This window comes from Cheilinus undulatus, linkage group 17, assembly GCF_018320785.1.
Source record: "Cheilinus undulatus linkage group 17, ASM1832078v1, whole genome shotgun sequence".
In the NCBI taxonomy this organism is placed as follows: domain Eukaryota; kingdom Metazoa; phylum Chordata; class Actinopteri; order Labriformes; family Labridae; genus Cheilinus; species Cheilinus undulatus.
The window spans coordinates 38,346,983-38,370,378 of record NC_054881.1 but is presented as its reverse complement, the minus strand read 5'-3'; the positions used below and the strand labels follow the sequence as shown (position 1 = coordinate 38,370,378).

General features: G+C 40.5%; 1 protein-coding gene across 1 annotated transcript in view; it reads right to left on the bottom strand.

The window, feature by feature from the left end:
- dcc (DCC netrin 1 receptor) overlaps positions 1-23,396 on the bottom strand; it is a 326,580-nt gene that overhangs the window by 46,515 nt on the left and 256,669 nt on the right. Inside the window, exons 23-26 of the mRNA XM_041810331.1 lie at positions 22,691-22,853; positions 21,180-21,403; positions 20,537-20,653; positions 8,305-8,454 (exon numbers count right to left, since the gene is read on the bottom strand). Of these exons, the coding sequence (XP_041666265.1) occupies positions 8,305-8,454; positions 20,537-20,653; positions 21,180-21,403; positions 22,691-22,853 (654 nt within the window). The remainder of the gene's footprint in view (positions 1-8,304; positions 8,455-20,536; positions 20,654-21,179; positions 21,404-22,690; positions 22,854-23,396) is intronic.

The following is a 23,396-nucleotide window of genomic DNA, read 5'->3' as shown; positions in this document are numbered from 1 at the left end:
TTATTGAAGACCATGACCAGTTTATTCCCAGTTTCTGGGACATGCTGGAGTCTCCTAGTCTTTGAGAACTTTTGTTTTTTCTGATATGATGTAAATGGACTTCAGCTTCAATACTTCTCTGACAAGTCAAAGCGCTTTCACACCAAAAGTCACACCTATACATGCCAATCCACTCCACATTCACGCACTGATGGCAGAGGTTGCTATGTAGAATTAGCCATTGGCTAATCCCATTCAAACCCATCTACACACCATCCACGAAGCAAATGAAGTGTCTTGCCCAAGGACTGCAGGAGCTAGGGATAAAACCCACAATCTTCTGACTACAAGACAATCGACTCTACCTACTGATCCACAGTCGCCCCGTCCAAGTGTTGGTGCAGATACAAGATGGATGCATTTAGCACATAGCTCTTAGAAAATGAGTAGATTAAGCTAACCATGCAAAGTACATGGATTTGCCAGACAGTCATTTGACAAATCCATCTTGCAAAGCTCCAATCTGAAATGACTGCACCAGATCTAAGAATGGCCTGACCAATCAGTGTCTGCAGAGCACACTGCCATATTGACCGCCATATTTGGGGGAGGTTTGATCATCTAGAATGTCAAGTGTGATTATTGTGCACAAATACTGTAATCATTTGCTGGTTAAGAGGGTAAGTAATGATTTCACACCTTCTGTGTTTTCAAATACCAATATTTATTCAATAATAGTTATATCTCAGCCAGCATGGGTCCCAAATGGGTTGTATGCCGGCTACGATATGGGTCCCAAGTGGGTTTGTCCATGGGTTCCATTGTTGCCCCACCTGTGATTGCCCATGTGTGTATTAGCCCATAAGAGACCCATATAGGTCCCATCTAGGGATCCCTGCAACTGCCCATGTTTACAAGTAGGATCTATCTTGGATCTCTGGAGATGGGGCCGATATGGGTCTCTTACGGGCAGATTCATACTAGCAGTTCACATGAAGGGCCACCGTGGAACCCATGGACAAAACCACATGGGGCCCATACTATAGCCCATATATAACCCATGTGGGGCCCAAAATGACATGCTGGATGGGGTTATTATTAGAAAATTTATTCAGACACTGGCATGGTACAAATAATTGAAAAAAATGTGAAAATGCCCCCAAGTTTGGGAATGGTGTCTAATAACATTGGACATAAGTCTCTGGGAAACCCTCTGCTGAGGACTTTTGAAGCCCGTTAGTGTTAGTCCCCATAACAAAAGCCTGGTCTCTGGAGCCAGGGGAGTAGCTAGGGATTTTGGGCCCCCAGAAAGAATATTACACAGGGCCCCTCTTAACTGGCTCGCTAACCAACAAATGTTGCTTCATTTTTTACAAATGCCAATGCATATTAATGGATTCTTGAACCATCATGAGCAATATTTTTTGACTATGGTTGAATTAAATTTACTTGCATTATTTCACAGTGCTGGACTAAACCATTTTGACATTTTTAAAGGGAGGAGCAGGGGCCCCCCACTATTTTATTTTCAGTGGTGTGCAGGGGGGCTGCTGCCCCCCCTCGTGGCCCAATTGTTGCAAAACGCACGCTAAAGTGCCCTCTTGGGAGCCAAAACACACGCTAAAGTGCCCCTTGAGAGCCAAAATGCATGCTAAAGTGCCCTCCTGATTGGCAAAACACAGTAAACTGCCCTCTTGGGTGGAAAAAAACACACTAAACTGCCCCCTTGGCTGGTTAAAACATTATAAACTGCCCACTTGGGTGGCACAAAGTTGGTCTAAATACCCTCCTCAGTGGCAAAACACACTGAACTGCCCTCTTGGATGAAAAAAACACTTAATTGCCCTTTTGGCTGGGTAAAACATGATAAACTGCCCTCTTGGGTGGTAAAAAAGCATGCTTAAGTGCCCTCCCGGTTGGCAAAACACTACTGTTGCAATGACTTTTGTGTTGGGCCCTTTTTTGATCTATATTGAGCCAGAACTATATCTCACAGAACCAGTTTGGATTATCTGGTGCTAATATGGTGTTAAAATGCACTAGAATACAGGAAATGGCATCTACTTCATTGAAAATGTTCTGGGGGAAGACCCTCAGACCCCCTTGGGTTTTATTTATTTATTTCTGTGAGTTCTTCACAGTCCAACTTTGAATCTACACAGTTCATGTGGATGCTGATCCTAACTATAAACTGACTTGAGTAGTCTGTCTAATTATTCTGTTTTAAGGCTATATAATGTGCCGTTTGTATAACATATAAACATGTCTAAAGTGCCCTCGAAAACATGCGAAACTTAGTGCCCTCTTCAGTGGAGAATGTGCTGTATGTGCACTTTTTTTTTTCTTTTCGCCCCCACCCTTGAAAAAGCCTGTGCACGCTACAGTTTATTTTACTGTATTTGATACAAATTTCAGTCTGTAGACCGATTCATTTAGTCGCTTTTGATTTAATAATGATACTAACAACTAAAAAAAATAAATAGAAACACACTTTTCATTGCAGGCTTCTCAAAGGCCACTCCGTACTGTGGGCCTGGGTAATCAGTACCCCTTTTCCCCCCTGTGCTACACCCATGTCTGAGGCTGAGGACTTATTCCTCCTGACAAACAGCTACAATACAACCTCCCACCAGTCAGATCAGCTATGCCCCTAATAATGAGCATTTGGTATCCTTCATAAAATCAAGACAAATGAGTTATACAACAATCTCCTCTGTGGGGGCAGATCAAGAAAGGATCTGTTCAGACCAAAATCTGCTTTGAACCAACGTTAAACAGGTTTATTTCTGCAGCTTATTTAAATGGTTGTGTTTGCAACGTTTTGCACTCAAGGATATTTGGTTTTGGCACTTTTGAATCAACATAGCTTGTAACACTTAAGGTCGATGCTTGAACTCAGTGACTTGTCACTCAAGGAAGTACTTCTTGCTGTAAAACATGAGGACCAGGGTCCAAAAAAAAAAATATCTCAGGAGGGGATTATTACTCTTTGAAAGCACACAGATGGCTAAGCTGCTTCATGTTCAGGTCTTTTACCACTGGTTAAAATGCAATTACCTCGAGGGACATTGCTTACATGGGTAAGCTTAAATATCTGAGTATACAGGTGCTAAACGCTCAGAAATGTCAGTCTACATGGCTAACATGCTCATGCAAGATACTGAGCATCAACACACGGGGGATCAGGTGCCTTCTCAGATCACAATCATGCTCTGTGACATGTTTGTAGCTGCAGCTTTACTATAACTTACAATAGTGTTGGATAGAATGAAAACTTACTAACTAGGCAGCATGAAAAAAGGCCACCAAGGCTGAGGATGATGCACAGTATAAAAAAAAGAGACCTGTAAAATTATAAAAACAGGCAATGCAACAACTAGACAGTGTAATAAAGGAGGGATATATTCTCTATTTATCCACCCTGGTAGCATTTTCTCTACCTATCCTTCCATTAGCACTGCCCACATCTAACCTCTCCATCACATGACAGAACTCGACTCAAACCTCATCTCCATCCCTGCAGCGATGGAAGGCTGCAGAGATCACAGGGAATAACACCACGGTTATTTCTCTCTTAGACTGAGTGTTTTTTAACAAGGAGGAATGTGTTTTTGTGACTCACAGGAGCTGAATGGAAGCTAACCGCTGCGGACAGAAACACAGAAGCTGAGGAGAGTATGAATGTATGAAGAGAGAGAAGAGATCTGGATGACACTCTGATGTAGAGGAGAGTAAATTTAACGATCTTTTATTTGCTCTTTTCTCGAAGAAACACCAGCAGACAGAAGATCAAATGTCAGCTCCTGTGTTTCCTAACTTAAGAAGAGTTTATCTTAACTTTCCCCAAATAAGACCGTTGTTTTAAACTTTATATCCAATATCTTTTTTGATTTTCCTCATTTAATTATCCTGTCAAATTCATTTCCACTACATGAGCACAGACTAACCTCAGGCAAGTGCTGAAGATTGTTATTTGCATAATCATGTTCAAAACTATCGAATATGGAAAAACAATCACCGGAGCATTAAGTAATAGATTACATAACCTCAAAAGATCAATGTTCGCTCCTTATTTTAATGCAAAGAAATGTTTGAAACACTTTTGTATTTTTAAAAATGAGCCTGACAGCATGTCCAAAAACAAGCAAATGACAGCTTCATTCTGTTGTTTCCAATAACAGTCCCAAAAGCCGATGAATCATGCAGAATAACAGGATGCAGTGCAGTTTACACTATCTCAGTGCTGCATAGATATCATCTGTTTCATAAAGCTTCTGTCCATCATATTTATGATAGGACAATCAGAAAGTAGCAAAAAAGGGTGAGAAGTGACAAAAAAATGAGTTACAGGTGAAAAAAAGGTCCAGAAGTGGCAAACTCGTAGCAGAAAATGAGTGAAACCTCACTAAAATGAGCAAAAAGGAGTCAAAAGTGGCGAAAATGGGCAAAAAAAAGGAAACAAGTGGTATTAAGTGGCAAAATCTAGCCTCAATGGGTGAAAAGTGGTGAAAAGGGGCAAAAAAAAGGAAACAAGTGATATTTAATGGCAAAAAGAGCAAGAAAAAATGGAAACAAGTGATATTTAATGGCAAAGCATAGCTTAAATGAGAAAAAAGTGGCCAAAAAATGGTGAAATAGGGCAAAAATGGGATCAAAGCAGCAAAAAGAAATGGCTAAAATGGGCAAAAAATAGGTAAAAAGTGGCAAAGAGTAGCTTAAATGGGTTGAAATGGGGACAAAATGGTAGCAAAAAATGGGATAAAAGTTGCAAAAAAGAGGAAAAATTGAGTAAAAAAAAAAGTGGTATTCAATGGCAAAAGGTAGCTTAAATTGATTTAAAAAAGGCAAAAAATGGTGAAAAGGGCAAGAAGGTTTCCCTTTTTCAAGGTTTTCTGGGGGACTAATATTCAAAAGTAAGACATAAAAGAGCCACAAATAGTGAAAAAAGAGCCACACGTTGAGTATCACTGCTCTGGAATTTCATAAGGCTGAGTTTGATCTACAGTGGAGTTGATAATTCTCTGTGGATTTGTCTCCAGCAGTGATTATGTTTATATTTCACATGTATAGAAATGTTCCAGCTCATCTTTGAAACCACAGCGAGTTTTACTCAGAGTGAAATATTCTGAGACTGCCGGTGCTTTTATGGCTGCGTCGATTCATCAGAGGGAAATATTTCAGACACCTTTCCACCACATTCAGTCTGACATCTTTGGCACTGGTAAGACTTGAGACAGAATTTAAGGTGAATGTTTTGTACTCTGGACGAGGTTTGGGCCAAAGTCATTCCCCAAATCACACCAGACCTTCTTCTGTCTATTCTAATCTTAAATTTTTGTGGAATTTGTATTTTCTGTGACTTTGAAGCTAATCTTCTCCATCACTTCCACTGCATGTGAATCTCTTGCTAATTATATCCGCCTCTGTGTGTGTTCTGCCAGCAGTGATCGCTTCCCCCCGCTGTGTCCGCTAATTCAATGACTCTGAAGCTTCCCCTCGTCTCTCTGTGGTTGTTAAATCACCGATACAGGCCAACCAGGAATTAGCCAATTACTGAATTGCTGAATTATTGCTCCCCTCCACGTCGTTTAGCATTTAGCTCTGCAGCAGAATGAGGCTCCAATACGACAGGGAGGGGAGGGGGGAGGAGGCTGGGGAGAGTTCTGGAAAGATGGAGATGCTGCAGAGGGAGCACTACGGCTTCTGGTAAAGGTTAAAGAAGCATTACAATAATTATTTAAATTACTATATGAAGAATGGTATAATTAAAAGCTGCAGCAGTGCTTTTGTTAACACACAAGCTGTAATAGTAACACAATTATAACTGCAATAATACAATATCAGTCTCTGCTTTCAATACTGCTAGTACAGCAGTCAGTCCAGTCTTTAAAACGGCCTCTTTAGAAATCCACCATCATCTTTAGTACAGGTAAGTGTGTTTTAAGAGCTTTAGGGCATTAGTAGAACATTAGTAGTAGAGGTGAAGAGACCTGCAGTAATCCAGTATCTTTGCCTTCAGTCGTGGAAGCAGCAGATAGACTTTCTCAGCCGTGATTGTTTGTTTTGATCAGAAGTGTGTAGCATCATGTAGTTTAGCGTCTGCTGCCATCTGTTGGCTTCTGTATAAACTGACCTCACAAACCCCCCGCCCTCCTCCCAATCATCCTTGCCCCCACCCCCCACCCCACCACTGCCCCTTCCCGGTGTGAATGGATAAAGCGCTGTCCGTGGTGCTGAAACAAAAAGGTGCAGGTATTAATTCACTTTGAGTTCTTATTCTACTCTACTTTATTGGTTAAGATAGATAGAAATCAAAAGATAGCCGAAACACAACTGAGTGAAGATCATCAACAAGTGTGAGAGAGAGAACAGCAGCAGCTTTGCCTCTGGGGATGAGCTTCTGCTTAAGATATTGAGGGATATTTCTGTATATGATAAATAACATGCACAATAAATCTCAATAGATACTTGTTTTTTTCATGACATTCTATCTGAATTCAAAACTTCTAATATTTTAAAGGCATTTAGTGTCCTTTTTGTCACATACACAACTGACCATTACAGCATACTATTTATGGCTGATTTACAAATCAATCACACTTAAGCTTTCAGTTTCTTATCGAGACACAGGTCCTGCCCAAAGGCACAATAACATCTTAATTTTGGCAAATGGCTTTTGGATTTATTGAAAAACATATAGCAGCATCACAATAACTCTTTAACGTGACCAACACGCCGACAATGGTCGCTACATTACATCATATTGCTGGTAGTTGAGCCAGTTAACATGTAAACAAATACCGCAAACTTTATTTTTCTTTTTAATGAAAGAAAACCACAATCAGCACACTAATTAAAGCCTTAACGAAACACAGTGGGGAGAAAAACAGCCCACATTTCATTTTGAACATTTATGCTGTTGAGAGCTTGTAAACATGAAAAACACACTGCGGGTATTCTGGGTTGTTTTTGGTCTTGCATGAAAAGCCAGATTTCAAAAAGTTGGGCTGATATTTACGGAGCCTCGAAGCTCTGGTATCAGCCGGTGTCAGACCCAGTGCCTAATGTTTCTCTGGTGGTGGAGCTGCTGTTAGGCTTTCTGGTGGCTGACCTTGAGATCCCTGCTGCTGCTGACCCAAGTCTGAGCTGGAACCCTTTTTTATGAAACCATTTCTCCATTTTTCATCATCAGGTAGCTAGCAAACTTACTGCAGCTGCAGCTAAAGTAACAATGCACAGTTTTTTTTTTCTTTCTCTATGTTTCTTTGTCCCGCTGTGTGTCACTGAGCAGAATCTCACGCCCACAGTTCAGATCATACAAACTCAGTTGATAGAATGAATTTTGGACAAATAATGAAGCAGGAAACAAATAAATGCACTCCCTGTCTGAAATTATGTAATTTAATATTTATTATGTGCATTTATATTTTTTCAAAATAATTTGGCGACCCCCAGAAATCATCTCACAACCCCCATTGGGGTCGGTAGCCCAAGGTTGAGAAAAGCCGTCATAAGCGATGTGTATTTAAAACCTGTAGATTCTGCAACATCTGACAACTACGGCTGCCGGACAAAACCTTTATTTAACTGCAGTTAATTGCTAAATTATTATAGTTATTTGCAGTTGGTAACACTTTTTAACATATTCAAAATTCCATAATTTTGCATTTTAAAACACATTTTTTTTGTCTATTTTGACATTGTTTTACAAGTTTTTCCCAGTGTGGTCTGAAACCATGACAAAGAGCTAGGTGACAGCTTCAACATACTTATTTTATCAAATACACTGTTTCAGTCTGTTAAACAGGAAAAACATAGGAGTGCATGTACAAAATGGCTCAGGGACATCCAGTGACCCCCAGTTGGTGTGACAGCATTTATAACTTTCCTGTTCAGCTGATTATCTGTGTAAGTAACCAAGTTAGCAATAACAATAATCACATCATTAAACAGAGTTTTTAAGATCTGACTTTCTGAAGATGAACAACATCAAGATTTATACCCCTATCCTAAATCCTAAATCTAAATCTTTGATTGAGACAACAGCAGAAAAACCTCTCTCATTCTGGTAGGATGGTGCAAAAGGGAAGAGTGTTGTCAGGGCTCTCCTGCCCAGCAGTGGGTACTCCTTGTCCCCTCCAATTCAAAATGTAGACAACATCTCGGACTTAAACTGCCACTGCATCGTCATTGCTGATCCCCCCCCCCCCCCGGTCATTATGCTACACCCTCCTGTAGGGGCTGTCTTTGGGATCCATTGCCATAGTGTATTTGTGTTGTTGCAGTAGTACCTGAAGTACTAAAAGTAGTATAATAGTGCAGTACCTGGTGTGTATCCTCTGTCCACGGTCAGGCTGGAGAAAGGCATCGGTCTCAGACTGAACTTGTTGTGAGTGAAGCCGCAGGAAGGAGATGGCAGGATACCCGGGTACTGGGAGGAATCCAGAGTCGGCACCGGGATGGCACTGACCACCGCTGAAAGAGAACATTAAAAATGTCAGAGAAACAGAGAGAAATAGGACTGATCCTGGTCTTAATTCAACCACAATGCCTCAAAATGCTAGTCCATAAACCAATGGATAATTTCACAATAGCTAACAGCCTGCTTTATCATTTTCCACTTACGAAATGAGTGAAAAGAGCAGAGGTAACCTGAGACAGTGTAAACACAGAGAGGAGCACGCAGAGTTCATATGTGACCTTGAGAGGAAACATCAGGGAGCTGAACTCATGAGACTGATTACACCGCCTCAGGTACACAAACATATAACACACAGAGGAGAGGCTCTTATCTCTAAAACAGATGGAAAAATATGTGTGCATGTCGACTCCAGCACTGCAGCCTGGGTTTATATGATTATTTTGTGCCTTACTTACACCAGCCTCCTCATAATAAAACAATGTGCAACAATGAACAAAAGCTGCAGAGAAACTGAGCTTCCTCTTCTTAGCTGTTTATTTATATTCCACTCACTCGTCTGCGGTTTGGAACAATTTTATTTTGCATCCAGGTGGAGTCGCCCAGTTACAGAGGGGATTTTGGTAGCATCCCTCAGGGTGGGTGGGGGGTCTCTGTGGTGTGTCACCTCATTAGAAAAGACCCAGTTTTTAAAAAAATAGGTGAGATCAGACCTTCAGGGCTGTGAGTAACATCGTTCATGGTCCACAACACTAACTGTACACATCTTAAAATGTCATGAGTTATTTAATTTACACGCTTAAAATAATTTAATTACACTATATTACAACATCTTTTCTCTTTTTATGTAATATGATTATATGGCTCCCATCTAAGAAAATACTGCACAGGAGACAGAGGAGAGGAAGAAGGATTAATAGGTGGTGAAGGAGCATGCAGAAGAATTAGGAGGGATAAGGAGGTTAAGAAGGAATAGTCGGAGGAGGATGGAGAGTAGGGATGTCCTGATTTAATCCTGGTATCTGATACCAGTCTGTTTTTTAATCAAGCAGCTAGATCAGGCATCTGCAACTTTGGGCTGGTAAGTAAGGCTGATCTACTGAGCTCAGTTCTATATGGACAAAAGTATTTGGCCACCTGATTACACCAACAGGGACTGCTGTGACATTGTATTCAAATGCATGTACTTTGATAGGGAGTTGGGCCCCTTTTTGCAGCTCCAACAGCCTCCTCTCTTTCCACAAGATTTTGGAGAGTTTCTGTGGGAATCTGTGCCCTTCATTCTATGGAGCAATTAAGGGTGCTTTCACACTAGGGGCCCAGTTAATCCTCTGAGTTGTAGTAGATGTGCAGATACGAAGAGCGAAGTTCCTGGCAGTTTATAAAGTGATTTTAAATCATCAATGGCTGCAGGATGGACTTTTTGCCAGGTTAAAACAAAATCAGTATTTGCTCAGGTCATGACCCGAGTGGTTGCCATGGTAGATTCTTCTTCTTTCTCCTCTTTGGCGGGGTTGTAAAGCAGCTACGCGCATACCGCCACCTGCTGTTTCACACTGAGCACGGATCAATGTTGCTAGTGTGAAAGCAAGCCAGAGGGGGAAAGAGGGAGGAATCCTGCTGCGGTGTGGTTCAAAACATCTGGGCCTAATGTGAAAGCACCCTAAGAGGCCAGGACCTGATGTTGGAGCAGATGGCCTGGCTCCCACTCTCCGTTCAGCTTCCCCCCCAAAGATGCTTGATGGGGCTGAGGTCAGGGCTCTGTGCATGTTCTTCCACAACAAAGTCATAAAACCATGTCTGCATAGTCCTTCTTTGTGCTCTGGGGCACACTCATGTTGGGATAAGTAAGGGCCTTCCCTAAACTGTTGTCACAGAGTTGGAAGCATAGCATTGTTCCAAAATGTCTTGGTATGCTGAAGCATTAAGATTGGCCTTCACTGGAGATAAAGGGCCTTGCCCAAACCCTGAAAAACAACCCCATACCATTGTTCCTCTTCTAAAAAAGGAGCAATGCAGTCCAGTATCGGGGTTTTACTCCACTCCATCCACTGGTCTTGGTGATGTGAGGCATGCATGCAGCTGCTAAGCCATGGATACCCTTACATGAATTTCCATAACAGTCACTGACCACCCTCTGCTGTTGTTCCTAAACTCTTCCACTTTCTGAAAATATCACATCCAGTTGACTGTGGAATATCTAGCAGGGAACCGTCTTATTGCAAAGATGGTATCCATCTCAGTACCACTGCTTGAAGTCAGAATGACCCATTAGGATCACAGATGACTGTAAGTAGAGACTGCCTAGCTAGGTGCTTGATTTTACACACCTGTGGCAACGGGTCTGATTAATTAACAAATGTGGCTGAATACTTTTGTCCATATGGAGATGGAAACGCTGGCATGGTCATCACATATTGGGAGAAATAGTGCATTGAACCTGGTGCTCTGAAATTCTTAGATGACCCCGAATTACCAACTCCTAGTGACCGGAATATGGTCATCTCAGGTGTGACGTCATTCCAAGTTCCTACATCTGACTTCCGGGGTAAGTGAAGAGCAACTCAAGAAAAGGAGGAGGAAGAGGCGTAAGAGGGGGAGGAGAAAGAGGTGGAGGAAGAGGAGTTCTCTTTAGCCTTCGGCCTTTTCTTTCAAACCCCGGAGGTCTGATTCCTCTGCGCTCTGATCAATACCGGCATTGATTGTGGAGTATTGATGATTTGTAAGTAGCAAGGGCTGTGATCAGCAGCTTTAGGAGGCATGCTTACGTATGTCAGTGTTTGTGTGAGGGTTTGATTACAGTGGCGGGACAACCAGAGATGAGCAAGTCTGATCGATGGCTTTATTGATTGGCAGTATTGATGATTTGGGTGCAGCGAAGCAGCGAGTTACAGGTTAATGAAGGTGTGCTGTGTCTTTTTGTGAGCGTATGTTAAAGACAACATAAGATATGGGGATGAAGACTTTTCTGCTTTTGAATTTGGTGACATAAAGTAAATCTGATTAACATGGACTAGCCAAAGTATGGATGTTAAAATAAAAATACTTAAAAGGGGAGCAGAGAAGAGACAGGAGTCTGAAACGGATGACTCCAGCAGAGACTAAATGTAGAGACGCTCGGGTAAAAGAGAGAATAATGCATTAAAGCTTGATAAAAAGAGAAGTGATTTTAAAACACCACACCAGTAAGCTGAGACAAACCTGAAACAGACTGATAGAAACAGAGAGCAGACAGCAGACACAAAGAGATTAAAACAGAAGGCAGATAAAGATATTAGCCACTCTGTCGTCAGCAGGGCTCAGGCGGAGCAGCAGAGGAGGGAAAATGAGCAGGAGAAACAGAAAGACGGAGACATGAGTGAAGACAGAAGGAGACCCTGGTGGGATCTTAATCCCTTCCATCAAATAATCTTACCATTAGAGGTGCAATGTGTTCAATATTTGCACAGAAATGTTGACAACAACTTCAAAATCATCACTCACATGCTATTGTGTAGTGGTGTCCTCATCCTGAGTAAGCAGCATTATACCTTAGGTAGTGCACTCATTCTATCCCATAATGCATTGTGAAAAGTAGTGTCGTTATCCTGAGTGTTACGAACCACTCATCTACACCACTTAGTCCATTTGGGGTCATGGGGGGCTGCAAGAGGGGTGTACACCCTGGACTGGTCGCCAATCAGTGACAGAACTGAAATATAAAGACAAACAACCAGGAACACTCACACCTACGGGCAATTTAGCCAACCAATTAATCTAACAGGCATGTCTTTGTTCTGCGAGAGTCAGTCAGAGTTCCCATAAAGACCCCGTCCTACCAAGATTTGAACAGGGAACCTTCTTTCTGACTCACGTTACTGAAATAAGAATACTAACGGCGTGCTGTTTATTTTATTTTGACAGTGTTGATGCTTATCACCTTCTGTAGAACTGGCTAACATGGGCCCGCTCCCATGATTCCTTGCTATCAGCAGATGTCACATACAGTTCTTTTAATTAGATCAGTGAAAATTCAGTCAAATCCTCTGGCTGAGAAGAACAACTTCGAGATCTTGTTTCAAACATACATGATAAGGAAATCCTTTAAGCAGAAAGCTGTCAGTCCTAATTTTTGCATGAACTTTCCTTTGAGCCAGTGTCATCCATGAAAGATGATCTGACACCTGGCCCTTCAGCTGCTCTAAATTCAGAGCTTATGTAGACATCGCACAAATTTAAAGGCAGCAGAATTGATTTGCCTGGGTTGAATTAAGTTAACATGAAAGGTGGAAAGTTTAAAGATACTGGTTATAAACATGACAAACACGTATTGTATGTATTTTAGGGCTTCAGTTATAGATTCTTTTTGTAATCGAGTACTCTATAGATTCTTCTGTTGATTAATCGAGTACTCTAATAAGAAATGTTGCTTTTTTTTAATCAGTCACTTTTGATTTTTTTCAAGAGAATTAGTACAAGACACATGAGAAAAGAAGATTAGTCCATTAAATGAACTACTTCTATATTAAAAATTGTCTAAAGAAAATATATTTTACAAAGTGCAATGAAGTTCTGATGACATTTCTTAAAGTTACAAGGACAGGAAATTGAATAATTACATTAGATTATGCCATATTTAGGGTTTTAGGGTTCCTTTACCAGGAACTGTTTGGTGCTAACACTTATTTCATTCATTGTAGTTTATATTTACTTTCCAATTTGTCATTAAAGTAAAGGGACACTTAATCATTTTAACATCCTCTACTTTATGCATGAATGTAATATTTCACGTTATAACAAGAATAAAGCTCCATCATTCACACAGCGTCTGATGATGTCTGAAAGGTGAACCTTTAGATTATAGGAATATGGTCTATTTTTAAAGAGGGTTCAGTTTTAATTTTTGCACATTTTTATTTGTGAGTTCATCGACCATAAAAATCTAACCTTCAAGGCCATCCACTGACATGGAGAACACATTTAAAGGGATAAAGCTGCTTCTATGTCCTGTTGAATCCTGACTGTATGATGATGAACTTTAAAGGGATACTTCAACATTTTGGGAAATTCGCCCATTGCCATAACCCCTATAGTCTTAGTAATAGATTTGTTACCTTTAGTTGTCGGTGCAAGCTATTTTTAGATTGGCGGGTCTGAGATGGGAGCTTCTCTGCCAACACAATGGAGTCTTATGGTAATTCCAGCTTTCCCTCATCAAACTCATCAAATACACAATCCAACAACTCCAAAACGCTCTTGTGGACAAATTGTGACCTGTACATTCACCACGCTATGAAATAATAACGTATAATTATGACACATGAAGCAAATACTCGGAACTACTTTCTTGAGTAAACCACTTCAACTGCTTTTGAAATCACTCCGGCCAGCAGCCGTGTCTGGAGTGTAGTTCAGGCTTTGCATTTTCCTCTTAAACAACAACTTTATCTCATACTGTTCCGTGATTATTTTTATTATTTTGAATAATTTAAATTAAATGTATAACGTGTGCACGCAGGAGAGAGAGAGAGAGAGATAGGGAAAGCACCAAAGCAGGACTTGAATTGTGGAGCCTGTCCTCTGTGAAACTGTCACGTCAATCACAGAAGTTTATGAAATTCCCTGAAGTCTGCAGACTCGAACTAAGCGCTGTCTCTCACCACCGAGTAATGCAGGCAGCGCGTATACTCGGAGATCTGCGTAGGTTCACCAGTGCAGGCATAGCGCCAGATCTGCCATGAAGCCACAGCCAGTGGCTGCGTAAAAACACAGGACACGTGCCTGTCAACATCAATGCATCAACTTCTCTTCCCCTGTGATTTTCACACCTCAAATCATGCATGTTAAGTTATAGTAACAGAGAAAAAAAGTGCATTGTGCCACACAAATAGCCATCCATGCGAAACACAGCACGCCGTTCAACACACGATGCGATGTCCAGGCTTACAGCGTGGACGTATATGGATACATGAGTAACTAAAGCGAAGCCTTGAGGCAGATAATCTGCCTTGAGGATTTTTTTTTAATCCAATCACTTGGATAATTCGAGGCAAAACATGCAGATATGAAGTAGCATCAAAAACACAAAGTTTTTAAAGTACGACTTTCAGGAAAACTTCATATTGAAATAAAATAAAAGCTTTTCGTTTCTAAAAATACATCTACACAGTAAAATAGTGGCACAATAATAAACTTAAAGGCCTTTCTGCAGGCATTTTGTAAACCATTTCAGTACTACTGAATCCTAAAGTAATTACAGCCTTTATGCAGTTATGTAATTGCAAAGCCTGACACTGTGATTATAATTGTGATTGTGATAAGATTAATTGTGCAGCTTAAAATAGATATTAAATAATGAGAGACACTGTAAAAGCTCTACAAGGCTGATTTGAAATAAAAAATTTAAAAAATCAGAAAGCTCCAAAGCAAAGGAGAAAAAAAAGCCTTAGCTCTGGCAGAGGAATTAATGATGGAGGAGAGCAGGAGTGTTCCTGACAGAACTCTGACAAAAAGATCAAATACTATAAAAGTGATTCAGAGTACAACATGACAGGAAGCCAAACGGAGAGAAGAAGAGAAAAAACAGATCCGACGCGAGGACGGGTTAGTGTGTGCTGGCTGAGGAGGCCTGAAGGGTTTTTCCTGCTTTTCTGTGACCCACATACCACACACATGAACGCACACGAGCACTTGTCACATGCTTGAAAAAATTATCAGTCACCCGCTGAGTCACACCCTCCAGAAATAAAACATGCAGCGTCCTAACCTCGTTGTTTCCATTCGGAGCAGCAGCTTCAGTTCATGACACCTGCAGTAAACAACAGCTACACGGGAAGAGAGAGAGAAAAGAGGACAGGAGTCCTGGAGACACAAGGAGTGACAGAGAGCAGGAGAAACCTCAGCTCAGAGTGAAATGACTCCAAACCTCCACAGCTGTCTCAGTCAATCAATTCTATATTGTTTACAGCTGGAAATACAGCTGCCAGAGCCCACTGTCTGTCTCATGCCTGCTCTGTTCTTGGCATATCAACCCAAAAATATCCTGAAATTATTCCAAAACTTCATCATACAGTTGTCAGTGTATGTTATTATTAAGAATAGTATCCTTCAGTCCTGTCTCATGCTGTTTCATCATGTTTCAAAATGTTTCACATGGTATTCTTATTGAATCATGTTGCGTATAATGACCTTTTATCTGATTTCAGATTGCATGATATGGTTTGGTCTTTCCAAATTTCAAACTCTGAATGAGATGAAAGATGCTGCGTTCTGAATCAGCAGTAAGTACAAGGCCTCGTCTCACCAGCCAAACCAGCAACAAAGTGTGACTGTAGCTGTAATACCCAGCAGGGGACTGAATAAAGCTACAGCCAGAACAGACAACAGACTGAAGAGTGCCTGCGGCGTCTTTAAGAGAAAAAAGATCTTTGAAAACGGCTGGACTTCTGCAGCATCACAGTTTGGTGGGACTGCAAAACACTCAAGTTATTCTGATCTGTCGAGTTATTTTTGAATATTTAAATATGTTTTAACTGAATAGACCAGTGATATGCCACATGTGGCTCTTTTGTGAAGATTTGTGGCTCTTTTGTGTCTTAATTTGAAATATCCGTCCCCCAGAAAACCTAAAAAGGAAAATTTGACCTCAGAAATTATTCATTGCAAGTAGCACTAATCAGTTTGTTTCCCACACTTATACAGTAGTAACTGTCAACCTCTATTTTTGTCTGCATATTTCCATTGCCCTTAATTGCAATTTTTTGCTACTTTAATTCCATTTTGACTGCTTTTAGTTTTTAGACAGTTTCATCAAGCTGTTTGCTATTTTTTGAACATTTTCTTCACCTTTTTTTTTTGCCACTTTTCACCCATTTAAGCTGCCTTTTGCAATTAAATGCCACTAATTTCCCATTTTGCCACTCTTTGATGCTTTTTGCCCATTTTTCCCACCTTTATTCTGATTTTTGCCCATTTTGTTCACGTTTCACTCATTTTTCTCCATGTTTTTTGCTACTTTTGGACCATTTTTGCCTCCTATGACTAATTTTTTGCCAATTTTCATACATTTTGCCACTTTATGCCCTGTTTTGCCATTTTTCTCTCAGCATTTGCCACTTTAAGCCTGTTTTTGCCATGCTTTTTGACACCTTTTTCCTGCTTTTTGCAATTTTTTGCCCTTTTTTGACACTTCTCGCTCGTTTAAGCTGTCTTTTGCGATTAAATGCCACTTTTTGCCCATTTTTTCCACATTTTCTTCTGATCTTTGCCCATTTTGGTCACGTTTCACTCATTTTTGCAATATTTTTGCCACTTTTAACTAACTATTTAGTCACTTCCCACCCATTTTTGCCACTTTTATCCTGTTTTTTGCAATTTCTTGCCCCTTTTTGACACTTCTTGTCCATTTCAGCTGCCTTTTGCAATTTAATTACACTTTTTGCCCATTTTTCCCACCTTTTGTCTGATTTTTGCCCTTTATGGTCACTTTTCACTCCTTTTTTGTAACATTTTTCCACTTTGAACTCATTATTTGGTCACTCCCCACCCATTTTTGCCACTTTTCTCCCAGTGTTTGTTGCTTTTTGACCATTTTTGCCACATTTAATCTATTTTAATTGCCACTTTTCAACACTTTGATTGTGGCTCTTACAAATGTATTTTTCAACAGTTTGGCTCTTTGGTTGAGCAGGGTTGAGTAACACTGGAATAGACACTTACATATTTTTGCATCCTGCTTCTATTGCAAGGCTCATGAAGACGTCAATTCCTATGAGTGTTGAGTCAAGCTCTACATCTTCTTTCATCTGGACTTCACACTTTCATAAACCCTTTGCCATCCGAAAAATTGATATTTAAATTGGAGATACTGAAATTCCTTTTTGACTGGGGTTCAGAGCATCTCTCCTCTGCATGTCTCATATTTTTAACACACAGTCTCTCTCTGTCTCTCCCGATGGTCCTCAGATCTTCTCCCATCCCCCGCTGTCCTCAGAGTCTGACAGAACATACAGCCTAATTATCTGTGGGAGAATGCCAGCGTGTGTGTGTGTATGTTGGCTCTCTCTTCCTTCAACTTCACTTCTGACTCTGCATAAAACACTTTTTGCATCTCAGCCATCCAAAGAAGAGACAGAGAGGAAACGGAGATGAGTCGTCGTCACCCTAAGACACCCCGCCGCTGCAGACGTGTCATCTGACGTCCCATGTGCCAACAGGAAACATGGCCCAGAATGTAAAACATCATGTAGATTATGTTCAGTTGGTATCTGGTCTGGTCCTGCACTCTAAAATGTGCCTTTGACGAGGAACAGTATACCTCACCAAGGACATCAAAATGTACTTTCCCATGCAAAGTATTTCCTGCGAATGCTGTTTTATTAAAGAGGCAAAGAGTCAAACACCAAATCTGCACATCTCTGCAGACGTCAATGGCTTGATCCACCTCTTTAGGACATACCATTACCCAACAACTACTGGGATTATTGCAATGGAATTTGGTACAGCCCTTGAAGATTCAGTGAAAACCATTCACTTTGGCAGCTCCCCTAGTTTTAACTCTAGTACCGCCATGAGCTCAACATTTATAGTTTAAGTGCAGAGTCTTTGGAACATTTGGAATGCATTCACAAACACTAAAAAATATTAATATCTTTTCAACATAAATGTAATCACTTTGAGCATCCCATGATTACTGGTCTACCATTATCATGTGGGATGTGCATGATTAGCCAGCTTAAAAATCAGCCTCTGGGCTCCCTTTAGTTGGCACCAGATTAACTAGTCCGTTAAGCTAATTTTGAATATTTTTTATAACTCCAGGCTCAAAATCAGCTGTTTACCACTGGTAGACACTGCAATGCCCTTACATGGCTACTGCTATGCTGCTTTAACTCTCTTTAAGACAGTTTAAACAACGTCTGATTGACAGCACTGATAGCACCTCGTACCACCTGGTTTAGCATGACGTGACAACAGAACAGCGTGCCATTGGATGTCACACCCTAGTCACAATGCATTCTGTGATAAAAAACAGACAATATTGTGCTCAGTATTATGCCTGTGTCAGACTGGGAGCGCATTTTGCTGCTTGCATGTGCCGCACGTGTCTGCTCCGGCTCTTGCCGTTGCGGCTTTCACACAGGACGCAAGTTTTCAGCGTGTCAGCTGCATCTCCCTGCTCTCAAAGCCCTGTCCTTCTTCACAAGTTTTACCTCAATGAACCCCCCGAAAAGCGGCTTGATTCAGTGTACAGTGGAAGTTTGACGGGAACTATTCAACATAAAAGCATTCTGTACAAATGAACGGAGTTTCTCTATAGAAATGCTAAACCAAGCTTTACTTTGAAAAGCACAAACCAGAAAAGCATTCATACGGTGTTTATCTTTCCTGTGACATGTTCAACCAGTTTTGAGACTTAAAGTTTCACTAATAGTAGATCTTTAGTGAACAACTTAATAAAAAAGGCACATTTAAGCTTGTGGCCTGTCTCAGGGTTATCAAGAAACACATTGTAAACATATTCATATTTGCATATTTGCCACAACGGTGTAAATATGGCTCTCCATTTATCATTTTCCTGTCTAATATGGTTCACAGCCACACGGGGTGCACGGAAAAATAGGCGAGACTTCGAATCTCTCAACTCTCCACGCCTGAGCCAGGCGTATCAGCCGCCTGAGACGAGGCACACATGCAGGCAGTATGAAAGCCCTGACTTGTTAACATGCAATCAAACTGAAAATCCACACGTCGCAGTCGAGACGTGCGCGCCACGCTCCCAGTCTGAAACGGGCGTTAGCAGATAGCTGCAGGGATGAAAGGAAACTGTAACATAAATGGATAAAAAGACGTTCAGTGTCAGAGTTACTACTCCCAGTGGACCAGAAGTTCCACATACAACCAAAAAAAAAGATCATGTTATTCAAAGTTAAAAACTTTTAAACCATAAATTGTAACTACATCCTTGTCTTTTCCTCGGAAAGCCCTCCATTGTGCCGCTCCAATGACACTATACATGCCTTTATAGCTCTTACGAATGTTTTCCAGCAAGATTGGAACTTGGCTGACTTTCTGGCCTCTTTAAAAATCAAACCCGGTAACTCAGATAGTGGACGTCTTTCTATCCATTTATAATCCATTTTTCAATCATTTCTGTAGTTAGCCTGTTAGCCCACCACCATATTGTCTGTTTGTATCTCAGAATGCAATACAAAGGGGCTGTGACATCCAATGGCAGGCTGTTCCATCGTCACATCATGCTTTGCTGAAAAGTGCATGTGCACAGACTGAAACTGAAGAAGAGAGCCTGAATGACTCACAAGAGAGAGAAATAAACACAGAGAGGCTGTGATGTGTCCGTGTCATAAAAATAACTCAAAATTCCAAAAGGACCAGGACTTTTGTAAAAAATGTGAATATCTGGAAGACCTTTATGTTCCAGAGTGATTATTTTTCAATTCTCTGGTCCAAAAGAGTCCTCAAAAAACTTCAGTGATTAATGTTAACTGTGTTTAATACAATTAAAATATATATTTTTTTACCAGAACTTTTTTAAAAATTCAAGTGACATTACTGCAGCACATGTATTCTTAAAGCTCAGGTTTTCCTGAAGAAAGGGAATTCAAGAGCTTCATTGTGCACCTCAGGGTTGATGTTTTGCACGTGTTTTAAAGACAAAAAGTCCAGATGAGACACAATGGTTAAAAATAGTATAGGGCTCAGTGGATTAAAGGCCCCAGAAAGTCACCAAAGTTCCAGGCTTGCTAGAAAACATTCTGTAAGAGCTACAAAGGCATGTCTGCAACATTAGAACCGGACAATGGAGAGCCTGCAGAGGTAATTAATGAACCAAACAGTACGTGCCAGTCTGCATGGTGTTTGAATATAGCTGGGTACCACTGTCTTAAATTCTTGCACAGATTGCGTCATGTTTTTTCTTGTTCTTGCAGAATGCAACCGTACGAACATTATCTTCAATAATAGATTGCTTTAGTGTCAGGGATGCATGCTCAACTTCCAGACCATTCTGAGTGTGTTTAAGCGTTATGAATTTAGATTCAGGATTTTTGTGTATTGCTTCTGCAAACCCTTCTGTGTCGAAAAATTCTGCACCTTGGAGACAGCAAATGCAAGCACAAAGACACTGAGTTGTTCACTTACGTGTGTTGCTGGGCTGTGAGTCCATGGGGATCATCATTTTTCCTCGTGTCCCCCGTCTGGTAGCTATGGAGCGGTCCAGAGTGGAGATACTGCTGGATGCCTCGTCACCATCTGCTCCTGTAAAGTCAGAACATTAAAATTTTTAACTGACATCATTCAGCAATTAAAGGGAAATCATAAAAGAGAACAGTTTTACACTTAATTTAATTACTCCTCATTAATCTTAAAAGATTTGATTTTACTTTAAGGGGAATCAGGTTTCATGAGGCGATGTGACGTAGTTAATCAAGCCTTACAATGTCGACACTTTAAAATCAAGTAGGTATGAAGAAAAGAGAAACCATGCAGGCTGCAGGTGACAAACACTCGCACCAGGAATGGAATTAAAATCTCAGCATGTTGATGTTGCCAGGCAACAAAGAGTTGAGCTTATTCATGAAGTCTGAATACAAAGAAAAGCTTGCAAAAACAGATCAAAGTTAATAAAAGAAGCAATAAAAACTTCCTTCTTCCAAAAGTTATGTGGCACAAAGTTAAGCCTGCAAAAAGACAAACTTAAAAACAGCATTTCATCTTAATATGAACCAAACAAAGTAGGACTTTTTTAGAGAGAGAAATGCACGATTCAGCATCTTTCCTCTACCTGAGTGGCTGCTCTTGCTGCCCATCTGACTCTCTGATTGGCTGTGTGCGACCTGGGGGAGATCCTGACATGACTGGATGGGCGAGTCGTGTCCTGACGGGGCAACGCTTGGAGCTTTCTCCATGTTCTTCATTTCCATCTCCTCGTGATGGATCCACAGGTCTGGGGGTCGCAGGTCCTTCTGGCTGCCTTTCCTCTTACTGGCACTGTGACTCGCCCTCTTCCTGCAGCAACGAGAGAGAGAACAGGAAGTCAGCGAGCAGTAAGGAGCACTGGTAAACATGTAGAATTTCTTGCATAAAGTCCAGATCTGAGCATGGCATTATCTGTTGTACATTCATTTAAATCAGGGGTGTCAAACTCAATCACAGCAGGGGCAGGATTCTGAATTTTGAGATTAAAAGGTTAACATGATAAGTTAAAACTCAACATCTGAGATAAAAATTCAAACTTAATAGTTTCAAAGGTTAAAACATGCCATTTAAAGTCAAAATAATGTTTTTAGAAGGCAAAATATGAGATAGAATACTGAAACCATGATTTTTAACAGTCAAAAATGAGATAAAAGTCAAAATCACGAGTTGTTAAGGTAAAAAATGAGAGAAGTCAAAGTTAGAAGTTGAAATGGTCAGCAAAACTGAGATAAAATTCAAAATCATAATATTTAACAATCAAAATATGGGACAAACATACAAAATGTCAGTTTAAAATGTCAAAATATGAGATTAAATTTCCAATTCATGAGTTTTAAAATCAATATTTGAAACATTAAAAACCATGAGTTTTAGAGGTAAAAGAACGAGATAAGAGTCAAAGTTAGGAGTTAAAAAAAGATCAAAATATGAAATAAAAGTCAAAATTATGACTTTAAAAGGTCAAAATATGGTAAAATTATAAATCTAAAAGGTAAAAATAAAATAAAAGCTATGAAACTTAAAGGTTAAAATATGAAATAAACAGTCAAAACCATTACTTTTAATAAACTATAGAGAAAACACATTTCTCCTACGTTAATGACTTTTTATCAAATTATTTTTACTGTTTTCTTTTTCTAATTTTTATGACTCATAAAGGATATTATAAATTATCAAGGTTAAGTTTACATTTTTATACTGGAGGAAATCTGCAGACCTCATACTGTTGGGCCAGTTATAATAAAAACATCATATGATCTGGTGGGCTGGGAATAACTGCACCACAGGCCAGATTTGGCCCCCGTGCCTTGAGTTTGACACCCCTGATTTAAAACCATATAATTTCAAATTTATACACATAAGCAGAATAAAACTGATAAAAAGTAAAGATGACAGTGGATCCAGAGATGAGAATTTAAGCAGGGTAAGTCTGGCTCCTCTTTGTTTGGTAGAAATATTCAGACCTTTGTCTGCAGGAACATATTTAAGCCAGAGTCTATAAAAATCCAAAGAATCAGGAGAGACTGAGAACCATCTGCCATGTTACCCTGGCATCTGTTCACCGCCATCATCACGCCAATAAATAACACGTCTTACTTCCTCTGCTGGGCCGAGGAGCGCCGTGTGCAGATGAGCGCCACGATGACGACGACAACAACCGTGACGGCCCCCACCGAAACCACGATGATGACCAGCAGGTTGCTGTTCTTCTGAGGCGTGGCGCTGCCATGAGGAGGACGCATCTGACCAATGGGAGACTCTGAAACACACACACAGGAGAAAAGGTCAACGTGGAAGTAAAATGTGAGGAATGGCGGCAGCTGGTGGCGTTTAGATCACCCAGTTTATCCTGAAGTGATGTTTCCACTTCCACCTTTCATGCCAGTCTTTTCACTGTTTATAACTTCTAGCATAGACATGAATGAGGACAGTGGTAGTGAGTTACTCACTATTGCTGCAATGAAAATAAAAGCAAAGGCTCTGGAGCCGTCGATAGGTGCTTCAATGGAATACTCATGAGGCTTACACTAATTTATGCTATGTGCTTGAGGCTGTGAATATTAGATGTCTCCAGGCTGGCTGTTGACTCATGTTGTGGCTTACATTTTTAAACCAGTTGTTGGTGACTTAACTAAATGGACCACAGCTAGCACGGTCAGCCAGCTTGATTTGAGCTGCAACAGCTCAGTTCACACGGCTGCAACGCTCTACAGTGATCTTATTGAGTTGTGAATCTTTGCTCTGGTCTATGCTTCATCTTGCTTTGGAATTTGAAATGTGATACAAAAACACAAAACTACAA